Genomic DNA, 26631 nt, shown 5'->3' with positions numbered 1-26631 from the left:
CGATGCATGTAACTGTTACAGTAACGTCTAGCATGTTGTCAGTTTCTTTTGCTCGGTGTAGTGCAGCAACTCTACGTGGTATGGACTCAAGTCGTTGGAAATCCCACGCAGAAATACTGAGCCATGATGCCTCTATAGCCGGACGTAATTGCGGAAGTGTTGCCGGTGCAGGATTTTCTGCATGAGCTGACTTCTCTTATTGTGTCGCATAAATGTTTGATGGATTTCATGTCGGGCAACCTGGGTGGCCAAATCCTCCTCTAATTGCTCAGAACGTTGTCCAAAGCAATCGCGACAACTGTGGCCTTGTGACATGGCACATTGTCATTCACAAAAATCCATTGTGTAGAAGTAGTCCTCGAATAGCTGCAAATGGTCCAAGTAACCGAACAACCGTTCAGTTGGACCAGAAGGCCCAGGCCGCAACATTATGGAGCCGGCAACAGCACGCACGATGCTTTGGTGATAAGTTGGGTACACAGCCGCTACACTCGTATCCTTACGATGAAGGCCTTTCACGACCGGGTGTTTCAGGTGTCTAAAATTCTTCCGGCTTGTATGGCGGTGGTCCATAAAACCCTTCTATCCCTGACGTTTCGTCCAAAGCTACGTTGGACGTCTTCGGAGGTGCTCCTGGTTGTGATAAGTCTTGCTGACTCTTCTAACTAGTCGACGGTTTTCCAGTCGTCTAGGGTCCATCATGGTGACGAGCCACGGAGAGGCGCTGCAGGCGATGTTCTGTTAGCAAAGGCACTCCACGGCCTTCTGGTGCAACAGCCTATTAACGCCCAACTTCGCCACACTGGCCAGAAGCATATGTTAGTCGTACGCCCCACATTCATTTCTGGGTTTTTCACACAATATTGCTTGTCTGTTACCACTGCCAACTCTACACAAATGCTGCTCAGTCGTTAAACCTTTCGTGGTTGATGGGTCATGTATGTCCCACTACCTTTGAGCGCCAGTTCGAGTGTCGGGATATATGTTACCCAGCTCTGCATGGTGCTGCCGTCTAGGGACGACTGTACTGAACCTAAGAAAAAAATCGGGACTGCACTGCAAAGGCAATAGAGAAGCGGTGACTACTTTTGTTGACTGGCGTGTATATATGGCCGCTGTAACGCCACTTATTTGTGTCATTCTTCAGTTTTCATCATTTCTCACTTTCCAGCGATGTCTGAAGTAAGTAATTCATCTTATTATTAACTTAATCATTTTTAGTACAAATACAGTGTGGAATGTACTCAGCGACTGTACTATCTTATAATAGAAATAAAATTAGTGGGACACGTGTCCCAGCAGACATTTGTAAAGATTAGCAAGACAATTTATTAATGGGTATTCATCCAGGAAAAAGAGGGGATCAACGCCCACTTTCTTCCCAGCAAAGAGAGGAGTCTAGTGTGCCAGATGACGTCCGGCTCGTGAACGTAGGCAAACATGTACCGAAAGACAGTGGTACTAGGAAGCGAAGCAGATTCTGCAGCACAAACTCTAAAGAGAAGGGAACAAAAGTTGTTTGCACTGCTTGTGGTGTACCACTCTGCCACACCATGTTTTTCCAAGTTTCATGGCATGTAAAGTTTTGGAAGTATTGATCATGTATCATGAAAACTGAAATGTAATTAATATTTTTTACACTGGCTCTACACAAATAAGATTACATGCATGTATAATTTTTAGTTATTTTATTCTCTGCAAAATCCTGTTTATGGCTAAAAAATAAAATGACAAAATCAGTCAGCAGAAAAGGTATCTTGCGTTGGTTCATGGGACATGTGTATCCCACTTCCTGTTGTGAAAAAATTGAGAACTTAAATATTTTGGTGGTGGAAATATAATAATGAGACTGAAAAGAAACTTATCACCTTAATATTTTAAAAATCTGTAAAAAATAAATTTTATCCATGAAAGGGTTAAGCGAAGGCTTTTATGAGAGTTGCTGCCTGAAACTTTATTATTGGCGCACTGTTGACACTATGGATCTCTGAACAGTTATCTACGATTTCAGAAAGGAAATCTTAAGCGTTTAGCTCAAACATCGATCACCTACACATGACTGTCCAACCAATGAGCTGCCTCATATCTTGCATATGCAATACTACCCTCGTCTATATAAGTGCATATGGCTATCCTACGATTTATCTCCTCGCTGTAGTACGGGAACCACGCAGTGAGACTAACAGAAATGACGCTGATTTAACGACAATTACCGTGAAGTCACCGCAATTTATGAGTCTCCTAGACACCGCTAAAGGCGAGACATGCTTTTTAATACGGTGTGTATCACCACGGACAGCAGTGCATGCTCTGCAATGAGCTCCCGTGCTGATTATAGGATTGGTGAGGGTTCTTGTGGTAGGGTGTTTCATTCCTCCACCAGCGCAGTTATGCTACAGTACGTGTTTCCAAGGCACCAGGCGCGTGCTCGACGACATTTAGTTAGGGGAACAGGCAGGCCAGTCCCTTAGCCGAATATCATCTCGTTTCAACAATACACCTGCACTGTGATGCTGTCGCACATTGTCATCCACAAAAATGAAGTCAGGGCAGAATCCACCCCTGGAAAGACTCGCGTAGTGAAGGGCTACACTTTCACAAAAAGATTGACCATTGAGTAAAGGATGTTGAAAGATTTTGAAGTCAGCACGCCTATGCAACTTCATGCATCCCACACCGTAACACCTGGAGCAACAACTAAGTTGGCTTACGTTCTTGAGTGCATTACGTGTTCCAACGACTTGCCGTATGACTGTACATATAGAACCACTATTCAATCTGCTCTCATCCGAGAACACGCGAATCCGCTTCTCGCTCGCAAAGTCCGTATGGTCTTCGAACAATTGCAGATGGTGTTACCGTTCAGATGTCAACGCAAGAAAGCACTGGTGGTCGGGCAAAGCTCACCTCGTGCTGTCGCCTTGTAGCTGGGGAAATTTAGACTGCATTCCTGTTAAATGTCGCTGCAATAGCACCCACTGTGACATGGTTCTCTGTTTTGCTTTTGCGCGAAGTAGCGGCCATCTGCTGCTGTAACTGCCTCGTCGAGCATCTCTCCGGGCAGCAGCGCTTGTGGTTCGAAACGCTCCCCATGTAACGCTGTGAGGAATACCCACAGTCCTCTGTTATACTATTCACACTTCCGTCATGTTTCCAGTGGCCCGATGGTTCTTCCCTGTGTGAAGTCATTGCTGCGTGACCGTTTTCTGGAAACGGTCACAATATGTGCAAATTCATAATGATAGATCGAGTACGTAATTAACGCCGAAGACTATGAAACAGCAGTACGATACAAGTAAAATTCGGTAATTGGCTAATGTAACTTTACGCTTCATTTACTCTTTATTCGGATTTGCATACTTTTCGCTGAGATGCCGACAGTGGGTCCACCGCCACGTTTTAAGCCGTTTCACCAGAGGCGTCCTCAGGAAAATGCAAGGTTCACTAGCCCATGACCAGGCAGTTCTTTGTGACTCCACCCTGGGGCGTCTAAAGCTTTGTCGACACAGGTAGGACCTGTGGCGCGACCTCTTACTCGGGAAGAGGTGTTTTCACAGAAAGCACTATTGTGCACAAAAGCAAAGTTTTCCAGACAGCATCCGACCCCACACACAAACATCTTGAAAATGGAATGGGGACGCGCAGTTTTGTGTCTTTGAAGACAAGAGAGACCGCTGGCTGTATTCATACCGCAAATATAAGAATCGTAAGGACTGGCTCACTTAAACCATATGTTGGACAAATTTTCAGCTGTGGCTACAAAGACCAAGAAAATGAAACGACTTTTTTGTCTAAGATGGTAGAACGAAGATTATTTTTTAACCGACCACAAGCGAATTTTTATCTGTCGGCATGTGAAGATCTGGAGCACAGCCAATCTGAATTTTTATAAGAAACGCAAGATGCGGCAATGTGGAAAAGTTTCCTTGTATACACTGCAGAAGAAGTCGCTTCATCTTGCACTTCAACTGAACCTACGACATCGTTCTTGACTGCCGCCACCAGAACCGAAGTATCGAGGGCAAATCTGACTGATTTGCCTTTGGCGAGGTCGCTGGTGCAGCCAATAACTGATTTTGGAGCCACTTCAGCCGCTACCTACGTCACTATGACCAGCTCGAGACGCAATTGCTAGGCGATGCGCAGAGATACTGGAGTCATTTTCTAGCACACCCATCACTTTAAGCTTCCCTATCAAAACTTAAGATTTCGAATCAATGAACAATTTTTGCATCCCGACCACAGGTACGACATTTTCCTCGGTAGTACTACCTGCTTTCATTTAACGTCACGACAATCACTGCGCACTTCGCCATTACCGTTTACTTGTGCTATTGTCTTTCCCCCTATTTCAGATATGCGAAGGCCTTATATAAATATTTTCACTACTATTTGTTTTGTTAATTTTACCGGTATAAAAGTAATTATGATTCGTGTCGCCTTTAGCAGTCTTCAATTCCCTCATTTTGCAGGGCACCCTAATTTTTGCGACGCCTGCCACGTTTACAATTCATTTCAATCCGGGTCACTGCAGCATCCAAATATCTCTGGGCCATATTGTAGCAACAACAACAACTTTATTAGCACACATTTCCCGCTCCTTCAGCTGCCTCGTGTTGCGGGTTCAGCCACATTTGGTGCTCTAGTCACGCTTGTGACATCCAGCTTTCTATGCACGGCTGTGAGGCCTCTGCCAGCAGGCTTCCACACTTTCAATCATTTCCAACGAATAGTTAATGTTGCTTTATCTCGTTCGTCAAGTTTTGCACAGCAGTATGTATCTCATACGGAGGCTTAGAAATAATTCTTCCCATGCACCATTCGCGAACAAACGGGGGAGGGGAGTGGGAGTTTTACTGCAAGTACCCTCCACCACACGAAGTAATGTGGTTCAAGTATGGATATTCACCGTCGCTAGACCTTAGAATGTCATCAGGCGGTTCGACAGTGAGAAAGGTGTGACAACGGGGTGCGACCACAAAAAGACGGCGGGTGAGAGGGGAGGAAGCGGGAATGAGTCGCTGCCGGGAAGTTGGGAGCCGCCTGAGAAAGCAGCGAACACCGGGCGAGAGGAAATGAGGTGCGCCTCGCCAACGGTGCGTAGCCAAGGGTGCAGGAAATTAAGGGCCCAGCTCAAGGGGAACGGGCAGGGCCGCCATCAACACCTCCAGTACAAGCCGTCCGCTCCGGCGCACCGCACGCCACGCTCACGCTGGCGATGTCTGCGGGACACTCCGCGACCGGTCGAAACCAATCACGCCATGCTGTTTGCCTGCCGCTTCTCTACAGATTTGAGTCAATAGCAAGTACACTCCATGGCCGTGGACACACACACACACACACACACACACACACACACACACACACACACACACACACACCCCGCGCCATGCCTACCAGGTATTCCTAAGTTTTTTCTTTTTCGCGAGACTGAAAAGAGGCATGTAATGCAGTGCCACGCATTTTAGATCTCTGAATTTCTCTCTAGCTAATTTTAAGTGAAATTTTCTTCTGACTACATGTTATGCCACTCAATTCGTGAAAACCATGGAATTGCATTTGTGATGTTTCCTATAGTACCCAAAGCACAGTTTGTGTACCTTCGCACTAGAAAATTTTCCAACACTGTGTGCGCGTACTTTTCTGGAGCAAAAACAGTTCCTTTGTATATATTCCGTTTTCTCTTAAGACTTAACCTGCTTTACGTTTGGTTCCACCTTATACGGTTTTGACAATACATAGAACTGCCAGTTCGTTGTTTCTAATAACAGCTCCCTGCAGTTCAATTTTAGAAACATGCACCTAATCGCCAAGTTTTACGTGGAAAGAAAATTGGCAAAACGTGTGAAAATGCGGGGTTATCATAAGAGAACGAATCACAGGATTTTACAGTTTGATTCAGCACCGTGACACTTTCAAGCATTTTAAATTTATGTAGTGATTAATGTAGTTTTCTACACCAAGCGTCGCACTTCCCACAGGACAGATTGTCCACCTAACACAAAGCAAACTGCAAACTCCTCTAAAGTACTCTGAGATATTCGTCACGTGCATCTACAGACGGGACCTCTACCTTCCGAATCTCTATGGCAACGCATCCTAGTGGTCTGCATTAAGCCCGAAGATTCAGCACACGTTTCAAGCACGTTTATTCAAAGCTAGAACTTCACGTAGAGTAAAATAGTTAAGTGCTTTTGAAACGTACCACATAAAACGAAATAGTACTCTTTCTTCGGCGCTACAGTAATAGTGCGTTGGCTCTATGTACCATGAAAATCTGAACCCTGATCAGACTGCCAAAACCAAATCTCTAACGGACACACAAAACCCTTTATTCATAGTTTCCTGTTGTATCATTAGGCCGATAATGAAACGATATTTCTCACTTCTCGGTCTTAAATACACTGATCCTTTTTCATCGTATCGCGTACGAAGCGTTTAGATACAAGCCAATATTTCTGAAGAGCGAAAATTTTTCTTGTTGCTGTTTGGCCCTTCAATGCTACAGGAACAACCTGACAGTGTCTTAATGAACTACACCCTCCCTACACGTATGGAATAACGTGCCTACATGTCAAAACCTCGCAGAATTTAAGGATCTCCCGCAAACGCTTCATGGAAATAGAGAAAATAGCAAGATATATTTGCTTTAAGAAATTTAAGGCATCCTCGAGAACCTTCGGCTATCCTTAGCAAATTTAGCTCACTCTACGGGGTAATTTATTTTTCGGTGCTTTGTTCCTCTTTGCATCACCATGAATGCTTGATTTTAACAGCTTATTTCGGACGGTCTGCCTCCGTTACTATATATTTATACCGAAATTACGGGGGTGTTTGAGGCAAGTTGACATTAAGACCACATATTTGCCTAGCGATGGCATCCGAATGTCTTCAGTCTAATAATTTTTAGTTTCTGGGCAGGGACAAGATATTGACGTTCGAAATTTACTCTGTTTCTGACGATTTATCAATCTCGGTATCAGGTGACAAACGCGCAGAAGCTAATTAAACCTCAGCTTTTGCGATTAACGAATGTAAGCAAGGAGTTTATTTCTGCACATGACAACAGCTCGCATAAAAAAGCGTTAGATGCTTGAAAATAGATCTGAAAAACCTGACGTGACGTCTTTACAGTACCAACGGTCCAATGACTGTACCGCGTGCTTCCTGTGTCACTACTGTCGAGGTGTCGAGTGTAGTAACCACCACAGTCACACCGACCCATGTTATACTGCTGCAATCCTTGGAGGGCACGGAATTCCTTTCGCGTGATGCATACCCACAGGAGCGCGTCACGCCACTCTGCTTTAAGCTGCAGAAACAGGTTACAATTCCCAGACCAGTTGTTGGACGATGAGTAAATACTCCCGGAGCTGTGTCGAGAAGCCGAGCTCATGCGTTAGGCGTAATAGCATGAGTCAAAGAGTTGCGAGAAGCCGAATTCACACCAGTGACGCAACAGATGCAAGCTGTGATAACGTGTAGTTATCTCCACGCACGCGGCGTACTTTAAATGAATGATCCGTTGACTTCTTGGAACAGTGAGTAACGGCGGAGCTGCGACAGTTACATCTACATCCATACTCCGCAAGCCACCTGACTGTGTGGCGGAGGGTACTTTGAGTACCTCCATCGGTTCTCCCTTCTATTCCAGTCTCTTATTGTTCGTGGAAAGAAAGATTGTCGGTATGCCTGTGTGGGCTCTAATCTCTGATTTTATCATGGTCTCTTCGCGAGATATACGTAGGAGGGAGCAATATACTGCTTGACTCCTCAGTGAAGGCATGTTCTCGAAACTTCTACAAAAGCCCGTACCGAGCTACTGAGCGTCTCTTGCAGAGTCTTCCATTGGAGTTTATCGTCTCCGTAACGCTTTCGCGATTACTAAATGATCATGAAACGAAGCGCGCTGCTCTCCGCTGGATGATCTCTCTTCTATCAACCCTATCTGGTACGGATCCCATGCATTACGTACACCGTACAGGCAATATTTACTCCATTTAATTTCGATCCTTAGCCAAGTTATCGAAACTGCACGATATACATACAGCATACCGGACAAGCACTTCTTACAGCAACCTGTGAGGAGTTTTCATTCTGCGCTGACTAAGGGAACTTGTGGAGCGGAAGTGGGCCCCTGTTGTCTGCTAATTGCCCCGACGCCCCCTCCCCCTTGGGGAGGCGGAACGAATGCTGACGACTAATGGGCGCACCCCGCCACCCACGCTCTGTCATCAAAGCCCGTCTTACACGAGCGACTTTCTGGTCAAAATCAGCTACACACGATAGGCGCGCGTCGTGCACTACAATTGTCTTGAGTGCAGTTCGAGTCTGCTGCAGACTGGAAATGTGCACACAGCTTAACATTCTCGCCATGCTCTCGTAATGGATTTTGCGCTTTTTTAAATACACTGTTTTATTTTCTGGTTTGTTCCCGTGACACAGCATAGACTGCACCAGGATTCTGTACTCTGTTCTACCAGAGCACGGAAGTTCCACTGTTCACATTTTAGAACGTAAAAACTTAACGAAAATTAACAGTTGAAAAGTCTATTTATTGAACAGAAATAATTTTAGAGATTATTTTACACTGACGAAGTACAAATATGCTATCTACTGACTTCTACATGTTCAACTTTATGTACCCTTATATACTGAGAAACCCAGAATCGCCCGGTTATTTTTTACAATCTTCTAGTATCAGTCCAGCCCCTCCCTTCTTTCCACTGATCTCTACCTTTATCCAAGTCTCCTCCCTCTACCCTCTCTCCTGTGTCCACCTCCACCCCACCACCTAATGTCCGTCTCCACCACCCCCTCTCTGTACATTACCTCCTGACCCCCTCTGTGCCAGTCTCTTCTTTCTCTGTTTCATCTCCTATCTGTGCCTTTCTCCTCCTCGCTGCCTGCCATCTCTTCATCCTCCCTTTTCTTTCCACTTTATCACGTTTACCCCAAAATCATACTTGTGGTTGTTACCCCTACAGTATTTCTTTGCAGATTGTGACTAATGTGAGTACCCTGTTTGAAATCGCTCCTGGGGTTTAGTATTAACATTTTATCCGCGGCTTTCCTCACATACGCGCATGTCATGTTTCACACATTTAACATAGTTCACGCGTATTTGTACACTTTTCACCCGTATGTCCAGCGAATTTCGCCCTACAATTTCATTTACACGCAGATTAATGTTTATGACGCCTGAACTAAATGTCGTACATTGATGTAATTTTTCTGGTATGTTTAGTGGCGTATGTGAATACTGTCTGCAGAGTGTGTCACGAATACAGTTAGTAGTAAAGTAAAATTAAAACGTCAAGCTTCATGTAGCATGAGCTGCGAAAATTTAAGAAGTTTATCCTTTCATCATTTTGTGGGAATCGTCAGAGCGAAAAGGTATCGTAAAGATTTGAAGCTGTGTTTGAAATTAGATGTTCCAAGTCTTGGTGCTCTCGTCTCATACTGAACAAAGTACGGGTGTTATGGCTACATTGCTGTTTCACCCTCACGCTCACCCCTTTGATAGATTTTTGCGCCCAAAACTTTTTTCCAGACAGTAGATGTTTACCAAGTTTGGTTGCCTTTAGAAGGGGATGTGGAATATACATACGTACGTCCATTAATGAAATGTGTGTGGATTGCGTCGAGAAAAACTGAACGATCGAACGATGTTTTCCCTACGCTTTCAATTCAACTTTAGCAAATTTACCAAACGACCTAGGTTAAGGTGGCTATGATTTTACTTTGGTCATTAACGATCTATATTGTCGTTGCAACTTTCGTAATTCTGTAACTGTATTTGTAGCATAAAGGAACCCCAGTTTCTGCGTTCGGATTCCGAACTGCACAGCAGGCAGCTCTCAATTTTAGCGCCGACGTGTAAACAAGAAGGTTCACTCATAGGAGGTTCAATTCAGCAGTAGTGCGCCTAAGGCATTGCTGTAGACTCACTTGCCACAAGCAGTCTATTAAAACAAGTTGTGCAAAAAAGGCTTAACACTGTCTTCAAACGGGGAGTGAAGGCCGCTGAACGTTATTTCTGGCGTGGATGGCCAGCGGTCAGAAACTATCACACGGGACGCTGTCGCTAACGAGATCTGGCAACGCACACTAGCGGCAGTTTGATCCCCCGTCTAGCGCGCCAACAGCAGACTGGGGGTAGCTCAGTTTACCCATACCGAAAGTTGGCTTTGACTCGTAATGACGTGTATAAGCTCATACTTGCGGTAACATAGAATATTCGTTTATTTTGCTTCTATACTACCATCTGGAAAGCAGAATGTGGTGACAGACTGGTCTATTGCGTAGATAAATGCAGGCTGTGAGCGGGCAATTATAACATCTGTTGCCATGAGGCTACGTTTATTTTTAATTGTGAAGCGTACATTATGCATCTTAGATTTCGATGAGTTTTGTGTGTCCGAAATCTGCATGACGCGATGGGCCTAAGCGATGGTAGTTATTGCCCAAAACTGAGTCCTTAATTTAATACGCTTGAAACAGCTGCATTAACTCCATCAGCTACACTCAAAGATCTGAAGAAAATCCCTAAAAACGTCACGGAGGGTATCAGTTGATTCGAACGTGCTGAAGACATCAGGGAATAACTTCTACTACAGGGTAAAAACTGTAGGAAGACTGACGGATACATCCAGCAGATAATTGAGGACGCAAGTTGGAAGTGCTGCTGAGATGAAAATGCTGACACAGAAAAGGAATTCGTGGCGGGCCGCATCAAACTAGCCAGAAGGCTGATGACTAAGAAGTAACATATGCACATTTCCGTGCAATATTGAGCTTACTGCGCAGTATCATTGTACTCTTCCTGCTCTTCTGACCATTTGCGAGAATGGCTCCAGTCACTAAGAAACCATGTTGCACAAAAGACAACGAAACGAATGTCACCGACCACAAGTGACTGTGGTAACCCAACACCAGAGATGGTAGAACAGTAGTGACCAGAAATATGCTACGACAAAGTTAATTTTCAGTTTGGCTGTTGCTGTAATGTATCAGTCTGACGTGAAACCGACTTTGTTTTCTGACATTTGTTACAAATTATGCCAAAAATGACGCGCCTTTGACATGTATGTCAAATTTCTTGCAATCTAGGAGTATATGCCCTTTGAAGTTCTAATACAGAAACAACCGATCACGCCACTAGTTTTCTAAGCTGTATTCCAAAATAGCGACTGATCAGTTTAGCCTGTGACGTTTAATTTTTCATCGTAGCTGTTCACTGAATATGCAGAGATCTGTCAAACTGACTACGTCGCATAAAAAATCACAGCATCTAAAGAATGATTTTACTAATCATGAAGTCACACCTTTAGTATTGGATCGTGTTTCGTAGCACGCTACAGTAATTTGTCATCACATAATGCGATTTTCAGGCACGCATACGCTTCGCATCGTTTAAATTCTTGTCCTGTGGGAAGCCAACTTAAGTCTTTGGGGATGCTAACAGTGCTTCAAAATAGACCAGGTCTACGTCCGATATCTATACAAAAACATGGTAGCAAGAAAGAATGATTTAGAATCTGTACAGACATCAAAAGCACCGTTGTAACATCTTTCGTGTTAAACTGTCAAGTATTCCTTTAAAAGCACCTTTGATCGATCACACCGCGAACCAGAACTGCTGATAACATTTACCGTCGGTACACCGTAGCGTGATAAAGGAACTGTCTAGCCAGCATGCACTTGTAATATCACCTAGTCAGGCGAATGTTTAGAGTTAATGCTGCTGGACAGAAGTATAATGCATTCCACTTAAAATATTGCCTTCATGCTACCGTAAGCACTGCTGTTTAACTACACACGCCGTGACGCCAAAACAGATCTGCAATGGACCGCCACAATGTGGATTTTAAGAGTAGGGTCAAGCCCTCTTAACTGTACGGAAGGGCCTCAACAACGCGACTCTTCCCGACTTACGAGCACGTGCGTCTAGAGTGCATGCCGGGGTTTTATGAGGGTCGTCGAAAGCTATTCACTCGTTACCATCAACTGAAAGTTGCATGCTGATGTGCGTCATCCACCGAATTTCAGCGGTCGGCGTGCGTGGAACGAGGAGGAACAGAGTTCCATTTCCTGTTCTGCCAACTATTTCTCCTAAATGGAAGAACAGGAAGGGTGCATACACTCTCGCGACTCCGAAGGAGGACGTACTTAAGTAGCGGTTCGAAAGTTCGAGAAGTTGACTGCTACGAGAGGGGTGTACAGATTACATGTCCCTCCATACCGCATCCAATGAAGCCGTTTGAAGAAGACAAGGCAACCCTTTAGCAATGGGTGATCTTCGTGCACTGGTCTTGTTTTTAGTTTAGTTTGTACTTTGACACTAACCTCATTTAGGATCACCGGGACCAACTGAACAGCCCCACCCTAAACTTTGACATACGCAGTCTCTCTTCCGTGTTTCGTTTGTAATATACGTTTAAAATGTGTGTACTCATTCTTTTACGTCAATTCATGTTCATAGAAAGTATTTTAGATCCATATCAATACCAACATGGCCAGAAAGAAGAAAATTTTTCTTCCGAATTACTGTGTCGTCTCGGTACATCTCTTAGGTGGTAGCTTAATCTCCCCGCGACGCCCAGTTGATAATATGAAGCAAAGCAGGGAACCATCGGGAACAGTTGTGGGGAGAAGTTTACAGTTTAAGATTTAAAAAACTTATCAGAATTCCTTTAAATGCCTACATCGCGTACAAGTGCCGAAATTAAAACACTGCCACTCGTTTCAGTAGTTAATCCAACTATCTTCAAATCTAACTTCTAAATAGGCTAGGCAAAATGTTTCTGAAAAAATATTTTTAAATTTTAATAGTCTACATTGTTTCTTCAAAAAAATTCAATACTAATGTTCATGACGTCACGTTTCAGACACTGCATTACTAGCACGATTTCTCAGGCCGACAACCAAGAGGACCATAACATCTCTTGAGACTGACACGCTTTAGCCACTCAACAAGGATCCACGAGCACCATGCTTAATAGAAACCACATTTGTTAGATTGCTGACGGGATGCACAGTATTATTTGAAGAAATTTTAGTTTACGGTATTTTGTTTTGAGTAGCCAATTCCTTTTCTTTTTGTGGTTTACTAAATCCATGTAATGCCGTATATTGCTGATCTTTTCAGGTGCAACATATCACGATCTTATTTCGGATGCTTTTGTACAACCTCCATCGTTTTGGTCTTGTCTCTAGCTTTTCTATGTAAGATCTCATACTTCGGCCGTCCAAGTAATGCCTTTCGGTTATTCTACCGCTCTATCTTCTGTAGAGCACAACTATACGAGGGGCAGTCAATAAGCATTGCAACATTTTTTCTGAAAGGTTGCTTTTTCAGGATTCCAATGTATCATTATTCCCACTCTTGACAAAAAAACCCTATATTTGAACAACCTCCGTTCCAAGCGGCGGCCTTATGAAATCTTACTGCGAGGGCCTGTATGCCTGCATGGTATCTCACTACTTTACGTCTGAGCTAACGTCGAAACATGCCGAAGTCAGAAGGTACGAGATCCGGGATGCAGGGTGCATGAGGAACAGTCCAATGAAGTTTTGTCAGCTCCTGTCGGGTGCGTAGACTTGAGGCCTTTCTCTGTGATGCAGAAGTTTAAAACTTTTTGTAACGACTAACACGCTGATGCCCGTTTAATTTCCTGAGGTCAGCACGTAAACTTCAGGGTTTATCACTGCACAGTGAGGGAAGATAGCAGTCTAACCTCTAGAGTCCCACAAGACAATTGCCACGACTTCATCGCTTATAGAATGCCCCTCGTATTAACGTGATGGCATTCTTTAGGCGCTAAATTTTCAGCGTGTTTGCCACAGATAAATTACTTTCATGTACGAAATATACTCCGCAAGCTACTGCACACAGCATGGTGCAGAATACAAGCATTATGAGCGAATTTGTTTTGTCAGCCGAATCGCATATTAAGCAAAGGAAAAATGACTGCCCAGTACGTCCCCTAATCTATCTTTATTGCGTCAGCAACTGCTTCGCCCACGGGAGATCGTATTCGCGTACGTACAAGAGACTCGCCTGCTAGAGTCGAGGTACTTCCCGTGCGACGGCACGTGCGATGCCAGCCGACAGTAGCCGAGCTGCAGCTATTACGGCAGACCCGCCTTCCTGGTATCGCGTGCCCCGCTGCGCCTGCCCGGGTGGGCCGCCCGCACGACAGGGCAGCCGGCTATCTGCGGGGCGCTGCCACAGACACGCCGCGCGCATTAAAATACCTTCCCTGGAAAACGGGCCGCAGATACAGCCACCGATATTTCCGGCAACACCGTGTCTGTGTCGCCACGGCATTCCCAGCAGCCCCTCCTGCCGCATGCGCTCACGTGGTTGCCGACTGCTTCCCTTGCAGGTTACGCTGTACCAACTCACGTTGCCGATCCGTCTTTGCTACGGAAACTTCCAAGCCTGAACCATGCCAGTGACAGTTCCACTGGAAAGCGCACGAAGATTTAGTCGAGAAATACACGGAACGTAGTTCACACAGTTCAGAGAGATAAGGAATCTTACCCCCCACCCCAACACCAGACAGCTATTGAAAAATCTAAATACCGGAATATTAGAAGCAGGTTCACAAATATATGAGAACACTAAGTGCTACAGACGCGAAATTTTACCGACAGGAAGAAGATGCTGTGATATGCAAATGATTATTTTTTCAGTGCATTCACACAAGGTTGGCGACGGTGGCGACACCCACAACGTGCTGATATGAGGAAAGTTTCCAACCGGTTGACCGCCGTTGCCTGGTGAAACGTCGTTGTGATGCCTCGTGTAAGGAGGAGAAATGCGTACTATCACGTTTCCGACTTCGATAAAGGTTGGATTGTAGCCTATCGCGATTGCGGTTTATCGTATCGCGACATTGCTGCTCGCGTTAGTGGAGACCCGATGACTATTAGCAGAACATGGAACCGGCGGGTTCAAGAGAGTAATACGGAACGCCGTGCTGGATCCCAACGGCCTCTTATCACTAGCAGTGTAGATGACAGGCATCTTATCCGCATGGCTGCAACGGATCGTGCAGCCACGTCTCGATCCCTGAATCAACAGATGGGGACGTTTGCAAGACAACAACCATTTGCACGAACAGTTCGACGACGTTTGCAGCAGCATGGACTATCAGCTCGGAGACGGTTACCCTTGACGCTGCATCACAGACAGGAGCGCCTGCGATGGTGTACTCAACGACGAACCTGGGTGAACGTATGGCGAAACGGCGTTTTTTCGGATGAATCCAGGTTCTGTTGACAGCATCATGATGGTCGCATCTGCGTTTGGTGACATCGCGGTGAACGCACATTGGAAGCGTGTATTCGTCATCGCCATACTGGCGTACCACCCGGCGTGATGGTATGGAGTGCCACTGGTTACACGCCTGTCACCTCTTGTTCGCATTGACGGCGCTTTGAACAGTGTACGTTACGTTTCAGATGTGTTACGACCCGTGGCTCTACCCTTCATTCGATTCCTTCGAAACCCTACATTTCCGCAGGATAATGCACGACCGCATGTTGCAGGTCCTGTACGGGCCTTTCTGGATACAGGAAATGTTCGACTGCTGCTCTGGCCAGCACATTCTCCAGATCTCACCAACATTCTCCAGATCACTCACCAATTGAAAAAGTCTTGTCAATGGTGGCCGAGCAACTGGCTCATAACAATATGCTAGTTACTACTCTTGATGAACTGTGGTATCATGTTGAAGCTGCATGGGCAACTGTACCTGTACACGCCATCCAAGCTCTGACAATGCCCAGGCGTATCAAGGCCGTTATTACGGCCAGAGGTGGTTCTGGGTACTGATTTCTCAGGATCTATGCACCCAAATTGCGTGAAAATTTGATCACATGTCGGTTCTAGTATAAAATATTTGTCCAATGAATATCCGTTTATCATCTGCATTTCTTCTTGGTGTAGCAATTTTAATGGCCAGTAGTGTATTTGGTAATGCATAACAAGCGGTCGGGCCAATCAGAAGTTGGCATTCATAACGTGCGGCTGCCCGACGGACAGTTTCCGTCAACATGCAGTTATTTGGAGCTCTTATACACTAACTTGCTCGACCGCATGTTTTGTGTTACTATACAATTTCATACACCTGAAGATGAGATTTTAATATCCCGAAATCCGTTGTTTGAATACATAATTAGTGTGACTTAAGCACATCTCTATTCTCAGTTGTGGATGTTCTACATACCAACTCTTGTGGTATACAGTAGCTTTTCCGTGGACTCAAGAACGCAGCTATTTACAAAATCGCTATCTTCCCTTCTGTTCGCCTTCCCTTGCCGACCAGACCCCTGTCTCTCTCTCTCTCTCTCTCTCTCTCTCTCTCTCTCTCTCTCTCTCTCTCTCCGCCTGACGCTATGAATACTTAAGCAGCCGCCACTGCCTGGCGCCGTAATTAATCCTCTTCCTCGGGCCGGCACTAACTGCCGCAGGAAATTACTCATGATGACGCTATTGGACTTAACAAGGGGCGGCCACGGGATTCCAGCCACCCGAGTGCTTTATCTATGTGGAACTCCGTGCCTGAACAGTGCTTACATAGGCGTACTACCCAGACATGGGATACAGTGTTCCAGAATTCGGCGGATGCAGTGTTCCATCGACTGTATCATTATGGACATATTTCTGATGTATTGTTCGAATATTGATCCATCTCAAAATGAGGCATAATTTTACGATATGAAGATGGCTCACGTAAGGATAAACGTACCAGCCGGTCCCAAACGATCTCATTGCAGTTGAGCCATTTTACAATACACCCTAGGAGGCAACCTGTAATTAGCGTGCAATGTTACTTCATTACACGTCCAGTGAGGCGCGTTCTTACTGCCTTTCTAGGCGCTTCTGTCTGGAACCGCGCGACCGCTACGGTCGCAGGTTCGAATCCTGCCTAGGGCATGGATGTTTTTGATGTCCTTAGGTTAGTTAGATTTAAGTAGTTCTAAGTTCTAGGGGGCTGATGACCTCAGATGTTAAGTCCCATAGTGCTCAGAGCCATTCGAAACATTACGACCTTTCGCGGAACGTAACTGCGCTGGAGAAATCAAACAGACCAAACCTGGGAGTATCACTTCGTGCAGGACACAGGTATACAGAAAGGGACAAAAAGTAAGAGATAAATAAGTTTAAGAAACACCACTACTGCAGGTTCATCACTTACAAATACCCTAGTAATCATTCACACTCATGTAATGTGAAGCGGGATGTAAATTAAGTAATAGGATAATCTACCCCTTGCTGTTCCATGCGCGGATGGTGTATGAACAGAAAGGCTGTCGATATCCCTCTGTATCACTACTTCTCTAGTTTCTTCATCACGGTCATTTATGGATGACGCAAACTTCTTGGCGTCATGGGCGTTTGCTCGCTGAACGTTTAATGTTAAGTTTGTAACTCACAACGTCTCTTGTGTTCCAGAGGGGTTTGGTTGGGCATTTCTGTACGCCCTCAATTTCTGCACTGCACTCAAAAACAGCCACAATTACCATAATCTTAAAGTACATGTGTCCGATGATTGAAAGCGAGGGCGTTTTGGAAGATTCATAGTCATACCACGGTCGTACCAGAACTGCCGGGTAGTTTGAGGACTGGAAGTGCTATTTTCGTACTCGGCAGCAAGAGGGCGCGGAATTTCTGGGCACCCTTCAGTGTGCCTAATATAGCCTCGAAGTGGCGTCCTGTCCTCAAGACAAGGGGACGAAGCAGGAAGGAAGGGCCAAAAACGCGATTACTTCCGGTGTGAGACCCCGACGATAGACACTTTCGCCAGCACCACCCCAGCGCACACGTGAGCCTCTATCTCGGCCGACACCCTTGTGTCAGGAAGGTATTCCACGTTCGACATGAGCTGCTTCAGAATTCAACAATAAAACCTAGCCAGTCACAGAGCAGAGCTGAACCATGTTGTTGGGAATGTAAGACCTGAGAAGTGATACTTCATTAAATTTTTCAACAAGCTGAGACAGTTGCACCTAGTACGGAACGAACAAACTGACAAGTACATGGTAACCACCCTCCCCCGCTCAGCAAATACTGATTTAATTCAAGACTGGCGAAAAAATACATGACATGAACTGGAATAGAGTCTTCCTGCCAACCTATCATGTTCTTTTTTGCTCTGTGGCCAAGTGACTGCTACACGAAGTGCAACACTCCCAACATTTACCTTGCATAACATTCGCTGTGACTTCAGATTTAGCTCAGTGCAACATTCTGTACTTAAATATTTGCCATTAAGTTGCTAGCATGCGAACGTTCAAGCTATCGTTTATACTCTTTCGACTTTAATGAATGTATTCAGATATGGCCTACCTCTTACTTCGGAAAACTTATTGGGGGTTAATTTGTGTACCTTTATTTAATACGTCTGGTGAGTTACAGGGTTTTCCAGGTTTGCAGTAATCAGTAGAATATTTCTTGAAATATTAAGTCCTACAACACCTTGCCAAATAACATCTAAAACATTTCGAAACATTATCTCCGATCAAAAGAAACTACATATTATGCAAAATAAGAACGAAACATGTCACGTAGTATGGAAACCGATATACTAAATCACTGAACACCTAACTTTATAACGCTATATTCCCAAGTGCAGACGTTGGCTAGCACTGATCACAAAAAAACGATGAAAAACTCTACAAGCATGCAATAACAGCCTAAAAATTTATTAAACTTCTCGGCCAACAACTCATCCACGCAGCAACAGCGGGACTAATACAAGCTTTTTCATAAAATCGGCTGCACATGTGAACGAGAAAGCTGTCCTCAAACCCAACGTCTAGCATGAATATTATAGCGCTATACCAGGCATAGTTTTCTTCAACGTTCACCCTCCACTGTTACATTATCCTACCCACTATGGGCCAAAGTACAGCTAGAGCCATGAATAATGCCCCAGAACATTCTATAATGCGTTTTTTATGGAAGTTTTATAGCGTAATACAGTCCGAACTGCTGCATTTCGTGGTTAATTATATCTGGTCTACTTTGAAGTGTAATTTACGTTGCCGTTGTACAGCAGATTTTTACTACCTTAATTTTAAGTAACAGTGGTTGTGTCAGTGGTCAGATTTTAGTCGTTGCTACTACACCCACTTTTCGCTGATATGCTCCTGCCACCATCTCATTATGCATAGATCAGTACAAACGAATGGATTACCCATAAAAATGAACCACATTTACTCTTGTTCAGTATACAAAGGTTCGAATGATAAGACTAAGGATAATTTCAGCCTTTCTTTGCTGCATACGTGGAGTGTGCCATTTCCGTGCAACATCTGAAATAAAAGTTCGTTTCTTACCCTGTACTTGGTAGCTTCTTAATTTCTGTGGAACAGAATCCCAAGGCGGGCCGCTAGCCAGACCTTAGCCACGGTCCACGGAACTCCAGCTGCGCAGGCAGAGCTCGTACCGTTATCCCTCACAATGGCCCGCTGTCACCGGAGCACCGTTCGATGGCAAAGACATTCATCACGGTCACAGCCAACACGCTTAGTCTCAGTCGAATCCTTTCTGTGATATTTAACGAGTCGAATCCTAACTCTCAGTGAATCTTACACCAATTACGATCTTAGGTAAACGCTAAATGTTTAAATCACGTTTTACGCCAAAATTGAAACAGTAATTTAAGAAGAGTTATGAATTTATTCTTGCGTATTCCTTCTGAAGCTTTATCACAAACCTACCCTTAAGATTCCCCTAATAGTTAGCTCGTTAAAAGAGCCGTCAACAACCTCAACGCTCATTTAAACACTGCACGTACTAGGCGTTGGTGGTGTTTCACCGTAGCCTACCTCCGACCTCTGAAGTAACCCAGCTACTTGTGTGATCTGCAGATCAACGCCGACTCCGACTCAGTGCAACATGGCTTATTTCACATTGCCAAATCGCGGACAGGTGAAACATGAAACTGAACCACAGACAAAGCCAGTTCCAATTTGCGTATACATACAAAATACCGTGTTTTATTTCAGAGAACTTTTTTCTCTCGCCCAGTTTCGATGAATTCGCGCTGATAAAACTGGTTACAAGAATTAACACACTTCACAGAGGCCGAAAATTTCTGACTTCTTTATCGCAACATCACGAAGTTTCTCAGTATTCTTTATGTACCATCGACGCGTAAACTATCATTTACGTTCACTATAAACCAGTTTCATATTTATCTTTACTTCGAATCTGATATCTTCTGTGGTGCAGATAACTGCTGCATTCGCTGTACTTCACATGAGTCACTTCTAGAAATCGTGAACACAATAGCTTATCAGCTCGCCTTATTTCACTGACTCCACATTCTTTGGCAAAGTGACAAAATAAATGCAGTCATTCCAGCTGCTGCTTTCAGTAAGTTTTGATATTCATCTCTACCATAAGTAGACATTTTATATAGCTGATTCATTGTGTTTCCTGCAATGAGTCAGCTAGATAAAACTACGGCCTTTTCTTTTGACAGGTGAATTAGCTCAATTACGTTTCCCATGAGACCGCTTAGTGATAAGGGTACTGTTATTGGCTGGTTACTGATGTGAGGTCCCAGGTTCGATTCCGAATGACCATCTGGAATTTTTCTGATACCAGCTTTGAACAGTGGCTATTCTGCCCCTTGAGGCAAAACAATCCGAGTAAAAGCACTCCGTCTTCAGGCCACAAGTGGCCTACCGGGACCATGCGACCGCCGTGTCATCCTAAGTGGAGGATGCGGATAGGAGGGGCGTGGGGTCAGCACACCGCTCTCGTCGTTATGATGGTATTCTTGACCGAAGCCGCTACTATTCGGTCGAGTAGCTCCTAAATTGGCATCACAAGGCTGAGTACACCCGAAAAATGGCAGCACATTGCGGCCAGGATGGTCACCCATCCAAGTGCCGACCACGCCTGATAGCCCTTCGGTGATCACACGGGAACCGGTGTATACACTGCGGCAAGGCCGTCGCCTACAATCTGAGTAAAAAAGTGGCAAAATTGTTGCCGCTACGTGCGTTTCACCTGTATCACGCAGTAATGTTATTTGATAATTTTTAGAATCTGGTAGCAAACCTGTGAAATCTCTTCCTACCCAGCGTGGAAAGAGTGAAACATTCTAGACATTAAGTAACTGCAATAGCAATGTTTACAGTGGCCAAGCAAACTTCAGATGCAGCTGGAAGCGAGAGCCTTCCTCAGGCGCAACATCGCCCTGCTTCCCGAACAGCCCCATTGTCTTGGGCAGGTCGTGACCGCTTTAGATGTCCAGTGCAGCAGCTCTGCCCTCCAGCGCGTGGAGTGCTGAACACTGGGCTAAGAAGGAGCTTCCGCGCGCTACGAGGATCTGTCCCGAAGCCGCCTCGCGTCTATCCCGCCGCTTTCTCTTAAGGCGGCTCTAACACATTTTAAAGACCGCGTTCATCAACGTCAAGCTTCTGAGCGAGAACCTTCTGATGCTCCAAGTAGTCAAGGGTGAATCTAGACACCAGAGGGTCGGCATAAATTTTGTGGCTAACGAGGAGCATTAATGGCAGAACCTGTCTAGACTCAATATTTCCATTTTGGTTCGTAATATCAAACTCCAAGTTGGCTGCAATCTTGTGTAAGATTTTTGTTCGACGATTTATTTACCGGGAATCTAAACAGTGACTCATCTGAATGATTCATGCTTCAAAAGGGATAGAGAACTTTCGCCAGTTGATCTATCAAGACGTTCCAGCTCAGCTCATTTCAGTTTAGTCCAAGATAGTTAATGGAATTTAGTGATATGGCTGCTTTAAATTCAGGGATTGAGTACTATGCCCGGGATGAACAAATTTCGGCAAGTAACTGGCCATTGTCTATTTACATGAGAATGTATGGAAACTTATTCTAGGTGCGTTGGAGATCTGAGTTTCCAGTGAAACATTTGACTTCGGAAGATATCGATTAGAGGACTTCGGAAACGAAGCAAAAATTAATATATTGAGGCTATTCACATTTTAAGATACAAGGAGAATACGATACGTCCGAGTATCTTTTTTTTTTAACTCTGCTAAGATGCCACTTGCTTTTCCTTAAACTAGCTCTGATTATAGCCCTTAACTCTAAAAACTTTACGAGTGACCAGTCGCAACTTTTTTGTGATTTAATGAACAGAAATAACGGAACGGCCTTGAAAATGAAGCTGATGTATTGCAAATTTTCTTGGGTCTTTACTTGCTTCATTTGTCCTTTATACTAGGGGAAGGGGGAAATTACACCCCTTTAGAGAGTGAAAACTTGTTCGGGGCCGTCACTGCAAATCTAAATGGTATCAAAGTACAGTGGCCCAATGTTCCCATCACTTAGGAAGATCAGATTGAGGACCTCACATCGTTATTTTTAGTTGCGCTTTTTGCACGTTTCGTCCACAGGCTAGCTATTGTATGATCATAGTTTCCTAAATTGAATCCACCATACATGATTTTGTCCTGTAAGAATTCATATTACACCAATTTGTAGTCTTCCTCCTGGTTGAGAGGTTATTGAGAATGTAGGAAGACTGAGGGACGAAGCTGTTGGATACAGAATGAGATGTGACTGGCTAAGGATGAAACAAGAAATCGGCCGCGCCCTTAGACAACGGCTTAGAGGAACCGAAGCGTCGTAGAAGTACGGGAAACTAATCTACATGGTAGTGAAGATCTTTCAACCCTGCTCTTCTGAAATACTTCCTGAAATTACGTCAGTATGCCAGTACTAAATTGGACCGAACTGGTAAGGTTTATCGTGCCAAATATGTTGCTGAAACATCTAAGCCAGAATTTACATCGGTAAGTACAGAAATACACTACTTAGTGGCGTTCACTTCCTTACGAACATGGCATTAGCAACAATGCCCAAGGAAGTGAATCGCCTATGGGCTTTGACAGATTGCGGTATTCCATTCAGCTGAGATGATTTGGAGGAACTTCGGAAAACTCAAATTTAGTCGCTCGGTTATCGATCCTAATAAAGGCCTTGTCTTTCGGTATCATAGCAAAGTTTGTCTGCCGAGGCTTTTTGTACCATTCGAAACACGACGCAACCGTGACTTTTACATACAAAAAAAACCCAGACAAGTGACAGCCAAATTATTCCCAGGTCCAACCGGAAATAAATTCTGAGCAACGTATTTATCCATAAGCGACTATATGAATCTTGTGTGGCCGAGAAGTATTCAGCGTAAGTTGCCATCAAGCAAATACGTTCCTCAAAACTTTGGAAAAATCTAGAGTACAATATAAAGTCTTAATCTAATATTGCAGCTGCTGTAAAGCTCCGCGCTGACAAACCATATCTACATATACGCTAGAAGAAAAAAGTTTCTGAATACAGTGAATTAGTTTCAACACTTAGCGGAAGAACATTTCCCTCTTCCACACGCTGAAATTTCTACTTCACGAAGTATACATGTATCAAAAAAACATTCGCCTCAAAATAGACAACCAAATAACTGTTACACGTGATTAGTGAAACTATATCTCTTGGTTTACAAAGTATTCTTAGTTATCACCCCACAGCAAGTGGGAACTTCAACAACCCTGAGAGGGTATGCCACTTGTCAGAAGTGACGTATCGCTGTCCGTGGCATTCCAAATGACTCAGCCGAGCATGTAGATCGATCTCGAGGTCAAGCGCATCGGTTACAGGGAGGCAAGTCCCCTATAGGACGCGGCCAACCCAGTACCGGTTCTAACATGGCCCGAGGAATCTGTCACCGGCCGGAACGGCACATCATTGCCACTAAATCGAGGTATTTATTCCAAGGTGGAAATTACTAATTGAAATGACTTAACAGACGAACGTTGACCATGTAATTATCAAATATTCAATGCTTTGACATATTTGTGTACCGTATGTTGCAAGCCACGCCCAGGAATTTACAATGAACAAGATTATTTGGAATAGATATAATTACATCTTCACGGCTTTCAAAAACCATCTGAAACTTTACACCGCTTGTTATCCCTCCCATTACCTCACGCGTAATCTTTATTATACCTTCAAGTAGGACGTATTCATACGGGCCTTTAGTGTTTTCAAAACCCGAGACTGAACAGCAGGAAACTTCAAATACGCTGTGATTGAGCAGCTAACAATCAGACAGTATGGAACTATGATAGTTCCAGCCGGGAAAACTCGCCCGTATGATCCACTGAAGATTTTAAATACCTAGTTCACATGACTACTTTGGATCCCTATAACTACATAATTCCATGACCAGCTACGAACAGACCTGTAACCCAATTTTGATATAAGTACTTTCACATAAAACTACAAACTTGTTATCTACTAACGGCTGCCGCTGCTGGGTTCTAAATTTCGATTCAAAGCGATAACTTCACTCGTTTGGATCGAAGTGCATCAAAGACAAATACAGCTCAATAAAATACACTTGAGTCGCTGAAATTCCACGCAATTTTAAAAGCCCGCTCCACACTGCGTGCCACATGCGTATTATCCGCTATTTCTCCTCCAAACATCCGAACGACGCGAGCTTATGTGTTGACTAACAGTAACTTCAGTTATGGGGCAGTGTGTTGCACGCAAACGTTAGCACGCGCTCTGACCGCACAAGCCGGCTAGTGCAAGACCCGTATCAACTGCCCTATTCGACGTGCTCGCAGTGGTCCGAAGTGGAAGAGCTCCCCAGTTCACGCGATTGTTCCTCTTCCCCCAAACGGGCTGTCATACTGGTTGCCACCACTGCATCTCGCAGGCGCTCGGCGTCGACAGCACGTATGTTTACAAGTGCTGAACATTACATGCAGCTCTCGGCTAACTAATAAACAAGCTCCTTTAGTTGAGGGTCTAGACATATGAAAATGTTGAACAAAGAGTGGATGAAGTCTTGAGCAGTAAATCTGATCGTCAGTGTCAACTGATTGTCACATCCGATCTATCCAACGTTTAAAATCATTTTCGACCACAAAAATTAAGGCTGCAAAACAAAGCAGTAGAACTTACTAGGATTTCCAAATACGGTATCTACTGTTCTGGTAAGAAAAATAAATACAATTTCGTGCTGTGCGGCAGCTAATGTGACAAAAAAATTTCAAATAAGCATCTTCATCTGCATGGCAGAATTTCTTCATCCAGCTTCTTTCAATACACTAGTTGAAACTTTGTACCAATGAAACATTCCACTAGCACTGATGAGAGCTACCGGTCGCCAAGCCCTCAGGTGGACAGCGAATGGCCGCTTAAGCACAGATTCGAAGGAAGAAAAAAATCTGAGGTCTCAAAACAGGCGTCTTTGTCAAACAAGCTGCATTAATAGTACCACTGCGGGGCGTTTAAAGAAAGTAAAAATTAACTGAAGAGGATAGGGGAGGGCACATGCATTCTGCAAGCCACTGATCTGTGACAGTATCACCTCACAGGGTTCTTCCCGTTCCATCAGTGGATGGGACACTGGAAGACGAAATTGAATGTAGCCATTCCGGAACCGGAGACACACGACTGACAGGGTAGATAAAATTAGTCTTCGGATCCTGAGTCCTATGTGTTATAAATCAGGACTGAAGATCTAACTGGCTATACTGCAAATTACTAATGAAGTGCGTCATCTTTTATAGGATGACGCACAATCCGATATTTCTGGAATTTTAGTTTACATTCAGTACCACTCAGCTACACCAGGAGACCATTAAACAGAACTGCAAAATGAAGTAAAGTTTTCCGGATCGCTACGGCGCATGAAGCGGTGGCAACTCACCTCGTATTTGATTCCGGCGAGCCGCAGCCACGTCTCTACTTTGAGGCAGTAGGGCGACAGCGAAGGGATGAGCGGCGTGCGGGAGAACTGGTACAGGTAGACAACGTCCTTCTCGAAGTTGGCCTTGTGCACCGCGGGCGCGGGCTTGGCGGGCGCCGGCGCCGTCTGTTGGCCAGCAGACTCTTGCTGCTGCTGCTGCTCGGCCTGCTTGTTCGAGTCGGCCGCCCCCGTCTCCTGCTTCTCCGGTTTGTCCTGCTGCTCCTTTTCGCCCGTGGTGTCCGCGGGGGCCTTGTTCTCGTCGCTCGCCATCACGGGGCTTCCTGCGGCTACCGTGGTGGAACGCTGGGGCTGCGCGCTTCGCTGCGACAACTGCTGGCTCGCTGCCTGCTTGCTGGACGGTGCTCCGCTGCGCTGCGTGTCCACCACTTTGTCGTTGTGAGCGGGGCGGCTCGAGCACTGAGCGCAAAGCCGCCGGGCCCGCGACGCTCGCCCGAGCGCGCGCCGAGCGGCCGTGACGTCAGGCGGAAACAGCCGAACGCCGGTGTACGCGCACCGGAAGTCTGGGCACGGCCCCGCCCGTGCTGCCGGCTACACGCCTGCCACCCCGCCTGTCGCGGCATAGGGCTTGTCGGCTGCCCTAGCAGCCCTAAGGCGCATTCCGGCCAATTCTTGGAATATTCGCATCGCTAACGATTTTATTTCGTAAGGCCCCTACACATACACACCAGTTTATCGGCTGACAGACCGACTAGCTTCGTGGCAGCCTGCACACATTCCAACCGACTGCACTCAGCGATTACAGCACCGCCCTGATTCATCCATCTTAAGTTCATTCTGTTTATGTTCTACGAGACCCCGCTTAGTTTGACACAAAAACAAAAATGGGAGTTTCCCT

At 45.0% G+C, this 26631-nt stretch overlaps 1 protein-coding gene across 1 annotated transcript in view; it reads right to left on the bottom strand.

Moving 5' to 3' along the window:
• The window catches only part of LOC126252607 (failed axon connections), a 155269-nt gene extending 129081 nt beyond the window's left edge, over positions 1-26188 (bottom strand). Inside the window, exon 1 of the mRNA XM_049953512.1 lies at positions 25737-26188. Coding sequence (XP_049809469.1) covers positions 25737-26045 — 309 coding nt within the window. The 5' untranslated portion in view covers positions 26046-26188. The remainder of the gene's footprint in view (positions 1-25736) is intronic.
• Between the last annotated feature and the right edge of the window lie 443 nt (positions 26189-26631).

Source organism: Schistocerca nitens, chromosome 1 (genome assembly GCF_023898315.1).
Source record: "Schistocerca nitens isolate TAMUIC-IGC-003100 chromosome 1, iqSchNite1.1, whole genome shotgun sequence".
In the NCBI taxonomy this organism is placed as follows: Eukaryota; Metazoa; Arthropoda; class Insecta; order Orthoptera; family Acrididae; genus Schistocerca; species Schistocerca nitens.
This window is presented reverse-complemented; position numbering and strand designations above follow the sequence as displayed.